At 42.5% G+C, this 10,810-nt stretch overlaps 1 protein-coding gene across 1 annotated transcript in view; it reads right to left on the bottom strand.

The window, feature by feature from the left end:
• LOC135546434 (nectin-3-like protein) overlaps nt 1-6,514 on the bottom strand; it is a 76,655-nt gene extending 70,141 nt beyond the window's left edge. The window contains exon 1 of the mRNA XM_064974854.1: nt 6,369-6,514. Coding sequence (XP_064830926.1) covers nt 6,369-6,462 — 94 coding nt within the window. The 5' untranslated portion in view covers nt 6,463-6,514. The remainder of the gene's footprint in view (nt 1-6,368) is intronic.
• Nucleotides 6,515-10,810: the final 4,296 nt, after the last annotated feature.

The raw sequence follows: 10,810 nt of genomic DNA on the forward strand, positions 1-10,810 counted from the left end.
AACGGTTCCGTATTTCACTGAAAGAATAAACGTCTTGTTTTCGAGATGATAGTTTCCGGATTCTACCATATTAATGACCTAAGGCTCGCATTTGTGTGTTATTATGTTATAATTAAGTCTATGATTTGATAGAGTAGTCTGACTGAGCGATGGTATGCACCAGCAGGCGCATAAGCATTCATTCAAACAGCACTTTCGTGCGTTTTGGCAGCAGCTCTGCTGTTTATGACTTCAAGCCTATCAACTCCCGAGATTAGGCTGGTGTAACGATGTGGTGTGAAATGGCTAGCTAGTTAGCGGGGTGCGCGCTATTAACGTTTCAAACGTCACTTGAAGTAGTTGTTCCCCTTGCTCTGCATGGTGAACTCTGCTTCGAGGGTGGCTGTTGTCGTTGTGTTCCTGGTTCAAGCCCAGGTAGGAGTGAGGAGAGGTATGGAAGCTATACTGTTACACTGGCAATACTAAAGTGTCTATAAGAACATCCAATAGTCAGGTATATGAAATACAAATGGTATAGAGAGATAGTCCTATAATAACTACAACCTAAAACTTCTTAACTGGGAATATTGAAGAGTCATGTTAAAAGGAACCACCAGCTTTCATATGTTCTCATGTTCTGAGCAAGGAACTTAAACATTAGCTTTCTAACATGGCACATATTGCACTTTTACTTTCTTCTCCAACATTTTGTTTTTGCATTATTTAAACCAAATTGAACATGTTTCATTATTTATTTGAGGCTAAATTGATTTTATTGATGTGTTATATTAGGTTAAAATAAGTGTTAATTCAGTATTGTTGTAATTGTCGTAATTACAAATAAATGTAAAAAATCGTCCGATTAATCGGTAGCGGCTTTTTTTGTCCTCCAATAATCGGTATCGGCGTTGATGCACTCACACCTGCCTGCTGCCATTCCTGAGCAAGCTCTGTATTGGTGGTGCCCCGATCCCGCAGCTGAATCAACTTTAGGAGACGGTCCTGGCGCTTGCTGGACTTTCTTGGGCGCCCTGAAGCATTCTTCACAACAATTGAACCGCACTCCTTGAAGTTCTTGATGATCCGATAAATGGTTGATTTAGGTGCAATCTTACTGGCAGCAATATCCTTGCCTGTGAAGCCCTTTTTGTGCAAAGCAATGATGGTGGCACATATTTCCTTGCAGATAACCATGGTTGACAGAGGAAGAACAATGATTCCAAGCACCACCCTCCTTTTGAAGCTTCCAGTCTGTTATTCGAACTCAATCAGCATGACAGAGTGATCTCCAGCCTTGTCCTCGTCAACACTCACACCTGTGTTAATGAGAGAATCACTCACATGATGTAAGCTGGTCCTTTTGTGGCAGGGCTGAAATGCAGTGGAAATGTTTTTTGGCAAAGAGGGACTTTGCAATTAATTGCAATTCATCTGATCACTCTTCATAACATTCTGGAGTATATGCAACTTGCCATCATACAAACTGAGGCAGCAGACTTTGAGAAAATTAATATTTGTGTCATTCTCAAAACTTTTGGCCACGACTGTATATGTACAGTACATATACATAGTCACGGGACACTCAACTTATCTCTTTTCCTACATCAGATATGCAGGTGACAATCCACCTGGATGACCGCACATAATCAGCAAGACGGAGATGCTCTTCGAGGGAATGCCTGCCCATTCTCAGATGTTTGATAATCCGAGATGATCACGTCATTTACATTCCAGCCATTTTCAACTCCAGATTTGACTACTTCAACTCACACCCTGCTGGAATCCCTGAATTCTCAAATTACCCTCTGTTATTAATCTCTATATTGTAATCAATAAAGTGTTTCAAAATGCTGTACTTTTTTTAGCATATGTTCAGATCATTCCTGAGAGAGAAGCGGTGTAATATCTCCAGATGGGCGTGTGGTACCCTTCCTTACCCATGCCAACAAGATGTTACTTCTTGAGGGGTCTTTGTCTTGAAAGTAAGTATGAGAGTATAAGTAATGTACAATTAACCTACTGAAAGTATACTGACTAAAAGGCAAAACAGAACTGTCAAATGATATTATAGCTTTGTCGTTGTATACTTGCAAATTAGAATCTTAAGTGTAACAATTTTGTTGGGGAAAACAAATTTCTTTTCCGGTTTGCAGAATGTGTTCTGAAGGAGGAGTCAATTGTCATTTCAAACAGGGACAAAGATGTTAACATCATGAGAGAAGAAATAGCAGTCACTCCTGTCATGCCCTGGTCTTAGTATTTTGTCTTTTCTTTATCTATTTGGTCAGGCCAGGGTATGACATGGGTTTTTGTATGTGGTGTGTTTTGTATTGGGGTTTTTACACATGTTTTGGGATGGTACCTTAGTGGGGTGTTCTAGGTGAATCTATGGCTGTCTGAAGTGGTTCTCAATCAGAGGCAGGTGTTTATCGTTGTCTCTGATTGGGAACCATATTTAGGCAGCCATATTCTTTTGAGTGTTTCGTGGGTGATTGTTCTTATGTCGTTTTCCTGTCCTTGTTCGGTGTTAGTTTACACCAGTCTAGGCTGTTTTCTTGTTACGTTAGTTGTGTTTTTGTATTTTGATTCGTGTTTACTTTTGTTTATTAAACATGGATCGCAATCTACACGCCGCATTTTGGTCCGACTCTCCTTCGCACAAAGAAAACCGTAACAGAATCACCCACCACAACAGGACCAAGCGGCGTGACAACAGGCAGCGGCAGCAGGAGATACATAATAAGGATTTCTGGACTTGGGAGGAAATCCTAGACGGAGAAGGACCCTGGGCACAGCCTGGAGAATATCGCCGCCCCAAGGAAGAACTGGAGGCGAAGAAAGCGGAGAGGCGCTGGTATGAGGAGGCAGCACAGCGACGCGGATGGAAGCCCGAGAGTCAGCCCCAAAAATGTATTGGGGGGAGGCTCACAGGGAGTAAGGCGACGCTAGGTAGGAGACCTACGCCAACTTCCTGTGGTTACCGGGGGGCTAGAGAGACCGGGCAGGCACCGTGTTATGTTGTGGTGCGCACGATGTCCCCAGTGCGGGTGCATAGCCCGGTGCGGTATATTCCAGCTCCGCGTATCGGCCGGGCTAGAGTGAGCGTCGAGCCAAATGCCATGAAGCCGGCTCTACGCATCTGGTCCCCAGTGCGTCTCCTTGGGCCGGCTTACATGGCACCAGCCTTGCGCACGGTGTCCCCGGTTCGCCTGCATAGCCCAGTGCGGGCCATTCCACCTCGCCGCACTGGCAGAGCGACCGGGAGTATTCAACCAGGTAAGGTTGGGCAGGCTCGGTGCTCAAGTGCTCCAGTGCGCCTACATGGTCCGGTCTACCCAGTACCACCTCCACGCACCAGCCCTCCGGTGGCAGCTCCCCGCACCAGGCTTCCTGTGCGTGTCCTCGGCCCAGTACCACCAGTGCCAGCACCACGCATCAGGCCTACAGTGCGCCTCGCCTCTCCAGCGCTGCCAGAGCCTTCCTCCTCTCCTGCGCTGCCGGAGTCTCCCACCTGTTTAGCGCTGCCAGAGCCTTCCTCCTCTACAGCGCTGCCGGAGTCTCCCACCTGGCCAGAGCTGCCAGTCTGCATGGAGCAGCCAGAGCTGCCAGTCTGCATGGAGCAGCCAGAGCTGCCAGTCTGCATGGAGCAGCCAGTCTGCAAGGAGCCGCCAGTCTGCAAGGAGCCGCCAGTCTGCAAGGAGCCGCCAGTCTGCAAGGAGCCGCCAGTCTGCATGGAGCAGCCAGAGCCGCCAGTCTGCATGGAGCAGCCAGAGCCGCCAGTCTGCATGGAGCAGCCAGAGCCGCCAGTCTGCATGGAGCAGCCAGTCAGCCAGACTCTTCCAGATCCGCCAGTCAGCCAGGATCCGCCAGTCAGCCAGACTCTTCCAGATCCACCAGTCAGCCAGACTCTTCCAGATCCACCAGTCAGCCAGACTCTTCCAGATCCACCAGTCAGCCAGACTCTGCCAGAAGTGCCAGCCAGCCAGGATCTGCCAGAGCCAACTACCTGCCTGAACTTCCTCTCAGTCCCGAGCCGCCCCTCAGTCCCGAGCTGCCCCTCAGTCCAGTGGGGTCCTGGGTGAGGATTACTAGGCCATGGTCGGCGGCGAGGGTGGCCTAAGACTTTGTTAGAGTGGAGTCCACGTCCCGCGCTGGAGCCGCCACCGTGGACAGACGCCCACCCGGACCCTCCCCTAGGGGTTTTGGTGTGCGGCCGGGAGTCGACACCTTGGGGGGGGGGGGAGTTCTGTCACGCCCTGGTCTTAGTATTTTGTGTTTTCTTTATCTATTTGATCAGGCCAGGGTGTGACATGGGTTTTTGTATGTGGTGTGTTTTGTCTTGGGGTTTTTTCACATGTATTGGGATGGTAGCTTCGTGGGGTGTTCTAGGTGAATCTATGGCTGTCTGAAGTGGTTCTCAATCAGAGGCAGGTGTTTATCGTTGTCTTTGATTGGGAACCATATTGAGGCAGCCATATTCTTTGAGTGTTTTGTGGGTGATTGTCCTTATGTCCTTTTCCTGTCCTTGTTCGGTGTTAGTTTACACCAGTCTAGGCTGTTTTCGGTTTTCTTGTTACGTTTGTTGTTTTTTTGTATTTTGATTCGTGTTTACTTTTGTTTATTAAACATGGATCGCAATCTACACGCCGCATTTTGGTCCGACTCTCCTTCGCACAAAGAAAACCGTTACATCTCCTCCAAAACACTAGCCAACTGACCTGAGCCAACTGTGCCACTTCTGTGGGGAGCTGGACAATAATGAGGAAGACACTAACTGGGTAATTGCTTGTTCACTTCTAAAGGCACATTTTTAGGAGTACGATTTTGTATAAGCAGTTGTCTGATAATTTAAATAATTGTAATTCAAGAAAATGTACTTAATGATTTAAATATGAACATTTTTCATATAAAATTCAGATTGGTTGTGACTGCCCACGATGGTTCCACCAGACCTGTATGAAAACCATCCCATTATTGGAGGATTATGTCTGCGCTGCCTGTCAGGACTAGGTTAGGCTTGAGTTCCAGGCGATGGTTTCACCTGGAAAACTTTCCATAAAAAGTGGACTAAATGTTCAGTTGAGCTGGTGCAGCTTTCCAATATTTGTTTGTTATTTATTGTCTTTTTATATTTGATTTGTCATTTTATCTTATGCAAAGATTTACATTTCTATTTCTTATTAATGTTTGTTAACAAACTTAACTTTGTCATGTTTGTGTGTTATTGTGTGATATTTGTGTATTATCATTTTCTTAAACATTACAAAATGTTTCTAAAATAAAAGTTTGTTACTTTATACTCTAATTTTGCTTTCTGTGGCACACACTACTGGTCAACATGAGCTACCAAAATGATTCTGAAGTGTGCCAAGCCTTGCAGTCCCCCACACACACAGCTATTTTCCTAAATTTTGTGGCTAGAGTCAAATACTTTCTATAGAACAAACTTCAAGTAGGCAACCGAAATTAATAATTAATGTGTGTGTGTGTTAAATTAAACGGTGGGAGAAAAATGTATGCAACCAATAAACATTTCAGAACAACTACCAGTCGAATGAGACATGGGAAAGATTACGAATTTATTGCTCGATCTTTATTTATAGACTAATACAATTGAAACAAATAGCCAAACCGAAAACTGCAGACATTACTAGTTCCTCCCCCGCGATCAAACCAAAATATAAAAATGTATATAAAATTACATGCAGACTAAAGTCATCAGAAATCCAAACTTGCACGCAAATCGTGATGAATGAAGAATTGAGTGAGTGCGCGTTCACGCGAAGATGGGGGGGGAGAATTTCTGGCACAACACCGGCCAATGCAATGTGCTACCATATCTGGCAGTGAGTGGAAACGCCAAGTGGATGCTTCACAATAGAAACAGCAAACTTAATTAAAGCGCACAACAAACGAAATGGTCGGACACCTGAGATTAGCTAACACTAGTTAGTTGTCAGCACACGATATCGGAAAGCTTCATTTTGTTGAAGTAAGTTACTGTAAATAGAGCCACACAATATATCAAACAATATTTCCTTAGTTGCGATGGCAAATTTCGATTCGAAAGATGCTGGGGAAAAAGTGAACTTCATTGCATTTGTTAGTAATGACGCACAGTAGCCAATGGAGTAAATACTAGAACTAGCCTTGTGATCATATTTTAATTGAGGGACTAAAACCCGTAACTCGCGACTGTGTACACACACACACACACACGTCGTTCGCATTCCGGCCATAGAATTAGCATTCCCGTTAGCAAAGCTAGCTAGCTACAGACAGTACTTTACCACGTAGCTATCAAACAACAACTTCAAATGGCAACTTCAATATCCAGAACTTTAAAATACATTCGTAAATACAGAAGTAAAATAAAACTAATAACTTACAGGTAAACCCAGAAATGAGAAGCAAAACTGTGGCGGCTTGCAGTCCATTGGGCGGCAGAGTCTTGTGGTAATCGAGTAGCAATCTTTTCGCCATGATTTCCCAGTGCACTTTCGTTCCTTACCTCGCTCAGCTTATACGTCTGTTCTACTGCTGATTGCTTCTCTAGCAACTCCTCTCCATAGCGACCGCCCGGGCGCGAGAGCTGTACCACTTCTGGGATTGACAGGGGCACACACCTTAATCAGCCAACAAATCCCTTTTGTTATGCACTTTGTAAATACATTAATACATTTTACAGTGTATAGCTAAGTAGTTAATGTGTCAAGACTTTATAGACCTTTATTAGACTTAAACCCCTTATTATTGAACAATGACTAAGTGAAATTGAAATTGTGCACTGTAAATCATCTTATATCAGTCATCCATTCAAGAATAGCCTTAATATAATTTCACAATTAGGCATATTTTTGTTGTGATAGTGTACTTTCACAGGGTATTTCATTTCTGTCAGTTGTGTAATGTAGTCGAGCCTGTGTTTGTGATCACTTTGAGAATGATCTCTTGTCTGAAAGACATGAATCAAATAAACATTTAGGAGAGTGCAAGACCTGAGTCAAGATCCCTTAACCAGTGTTAATTAAGTCTAAAAACAACTGTTGGGATTGTTTACAGCTCATTTAAAGAAAACACAGCAGGTCTGGAGTTAACATTCCATCCAACCAAATAGCATAGCACCATTGCCAGGTTACCACTAAATGAACACTGAAGTCTCCATTTGGATGAGGTCTGATAATCTTCTCATCAATTAGAATGATGGTTTTATCACATACAGTGACTTCAGAAAGTATTCACACCCCTTGACTTTTTCAACATTTTGTTGGCTGAATTTAAAATTGATTAAACCCAGATTTGTTTAAATCAATGGCCTACACACAATACCCCATAATGTCAAAGTGAATTCATATTTTTTATTTTTTACAAATGAATTAAAAATTAAAGCTGAAATGTCTTGAGTCAATAAGTATTCAACCACTTTGTAATGGCAAACCTAAATAAGTTCAGGAGTAAAAATGTGCTTAACATGTCACATAATAAGTTGCATGGACTCACTCTGTGTGCAGTAATAGTCTTTAACATGATATTTGAATGATTGCCTCATCTCTGTGCCCAACACATGCAATTACAGTGGGGCAAAAAAGTATTTAGTCAGCCACCAATTGTGCAAGTTCTCCTACTTAAAAAGATGAGAGGCCTGTAATTTTCATCATAGGTACACTTCAACTATGACAGACAAAATGAGAAAAAAATCCAGAATAATTTTTTTATGAATTTATTTGCCAATTATGGTGGAAAATAAACTTTTGTTATTGACCAAATACTTATGTCAATACTTTGTTATAAACCCTTTGTTGGCAATGACAGAGGTCAAATGTTTTCTGTAAGTCTTCACAAGGTTTTCACACACTGTTGCTGGTATTTTGGCCCATTCCTCCATGCAGATCTCCTCTAGAGCAGTGATGTTTTGGGGCTGTTGCTGGGCAACACGGACTTTCAACTCCCTCCAAAGATTTTCTATGGGGTTGAGATCGGGAGACTGGCTAGGCCACTCCAGGACCTTGAAATGCTTCTTACGAAGCCACTCCTTCGTTGCCCTTTCATGCTGAAAGACCCAGCCACGTTTCATCTTCAATGCCCTTGCTGATGGAAGGAGGTTTTCACTCAAAATCTCACGATACATGGCCCCATTCATTCTTTCCTTTACACGGATCAGTTGTCCTGGTCCCTTTGCAGAAAAACAGCCCCAAAGCATGATGTTTCCACCCCCATGCTTCACAGTAGTTATGGTGTTCTTTGGATGCAACTCAGCATTCTTTGTCCTCCAAACACGACGAGTTGAGTTTATCAAAAAGTTCTATTTTGGTTTCATCTGACCATATGACATTCTCTCAATCTTCTTCTGGATCATTCAAATGCTCTCTAGCAAACTTCAGACGGGCCTGGACATGTACTGGCTTAAGCAAGGGGACACGTCTGGCACTGCAGGATTTGAGTTCCTGGCAGTGTAGTGTGTTACTGATGGTAGGCTTTGTTACTTTGGTCCCAGCTCTCTGCAGGTCATTCACTAGGTCCCCCCGTGTGATTCTGGGTTTTTTGCTCACCGTTCTTATGATCATTTTGACCCCACTGGGTGAGATCTTGCGTGGAGCCCCAGATCGAGGGAGATTATCAGTGGTCTTGTATGTCTTCCATTTCCTAATAATTGCTCTCACAGTTGATTTCTTCAAACCAAGCTGCTTACCTATTGCAGATTCAGTCTTCCCAGCCTGGTACAGGTCTACAATTTTGTTTCTGGTGTCCTTTGACAGCTCTTTGGTCTTGGCCATAGTGGAGTTTGGAGTGTGACTGTTTGAGGTTGTGGACAGGTGTCTTTTTTACTGATAACAAGTTCAAACAGGTGCCATTAACACAGGTAACGAGTGGAGGACAGAGGAGCCTCTTAAAGAAGAAGTTATAGGTCTGTGAGAGCCAGAAATCTTGCTTGTTTGTAGGTGACCAAATACTTATTTTCCACCATAATTTGCAAATAAATTCATTAAAAATCCTACAATGTGATTTTCTGGATTTTTTTTCTCATTTTGTCTGTCATAGTTGAAGTGTACCTATGATGAAAATTACAGTCCTCTCTAATCTTTTTAAGTGGGAGAACTTGCACAATTGGTGGCTGACAAAAACATTTTTTTGCCCCACTGTAACTAAGTTTCCTCAGTTGAGCAGTGAATTTCAAACACAGATTCAACCACAACGACCAGGGAGGTATTACAATGCCTTGCAAAGAAGGGCACATATTGGTAGCTGGGTAAAAATAAAAAAGCAGAGATTGAATATCCCTTTGAGCATGATGAAGTTTTAAATTACACTTTGGATGGTGTATCAATACACCCAGTCACTACAAAGATACAGGCATCCTTCCCAACTCATTTGCCAGAAAGGAAGGAAGGCCAATGGACTTTAAAAGAGTTACAGAGTTTAATGTCTGCGATAGGAAAAATATCTAAAGATTGATCAACAACATTGTAGTTATTCCACAATACTCACCTAATTGACGGAGTGAAATGAAGGAAGCCTGTACAGAATAATAATATTCCATAACATGCTCAAGTTATTCAGGAAAAAAAATAAACGTGATGGAGCTAAGCACAGGCAAAATCCTAGCGGAAAACCTGGTTCAGTCTGCTTTATACCAGACTCTGGGAGAGGAATTCACCTTTCAGCAGGACAGTAACCTAAAACACAAGGCCAAATCTACACTGGAGTTATTACAAAGAAGACGGACAGAGCTTGAAGATATTTGAAAAGAATAATGGTTAAATGTTGTGCAATCCAGTTTTGGAAAGTTCTTGGAGACTTACCCAGAAAGACACACAGCTGTAATTGCTGCCAAAAGTGGTTCTACAAAGTATTGACACAGGGGAGTGAATACATACATAAATTTGACATTTCTGTATTTAATTTTCAATACATTTGCAAACATCTCTAAAAACACATTTTCACTTTGTCATTATGGGGTACTATGTGTAGATGGGTGAGAAAAGTATTTAATCAATTTTTTATTCAGACTTTAACACAACAAAATGTGGAATATGTCTAGGGGTATGAATACTTTCTGAAGGTACTGTAAACCCCACTCGCCCTGAAAATGAATGTTGGGCTACCACCCACCTTTACTACCAACACATTCAGAAGGTGTTTCTTCAAACAATGTTTCTGTGGCATTTTCTTGTCTGTTTTCCTGTGTGCATTCCTATGTTGTAAAAATACCAAGATAACATAAAAAAAGTGGCAAATCCAAATGTTTGTCAGGGAACACCAGTTGTTTGACAAATAAGGAACAAACAAACCCCAATGATTCCTAGTCATATGAGCAAAATAATTTGAATACTTTTATTGAGAGAACAATATCAGCAAGTAATTGCTTCATAACATTGGGCTGCAGTTATAAACAATGACATAATTCTTTCAGACCAACATATACCCAGAAAGTCACAGACTGAAAACAAACACTTGTGTATAGGCTCGAAAACACAGACATTAAATTCCAAGGCAACAATGGGGGAATGTAAGTGACAGAGTTAATTAATATTAACCTCAAGAGGCAGTTCAACCTCCCAAGGTGTCACAGAAGAATTAGAGCAGTAAACTGGTGTAGTTTTACAGTGCCAAGCAAGACAGGCAGAGAGAACAGTCACATGTCACAAAGGCATTCCACACACAGATGAAGAATTGCTGTAACTGATACACCCGTAAGTCCTTCACCCTGCACACTCACTAACCAGTAACATAAACATACTGGAGCACAGCTTCTCTGTGACACACAGCAAATATGTCACTTGTTAGTTTGTAGCATCAGAGACATATTAGGGATCCATAAGAAAACAAATAG

This window comes from Oncorhynchus masou, chromosome 9 (assembly GCF_036934945.1).
Source record: "Oncorhynchus masou masou isolate Uvic2021 chromosome 9, UVic_Omas_1.1, whole genome shotgun sequence".
NCBI lineage: Eukaryota > Metazoa > Chordata > Actinopteri > Salmoniformes > Salmonidae > Oncorhynchus > Oncorhynchus masou.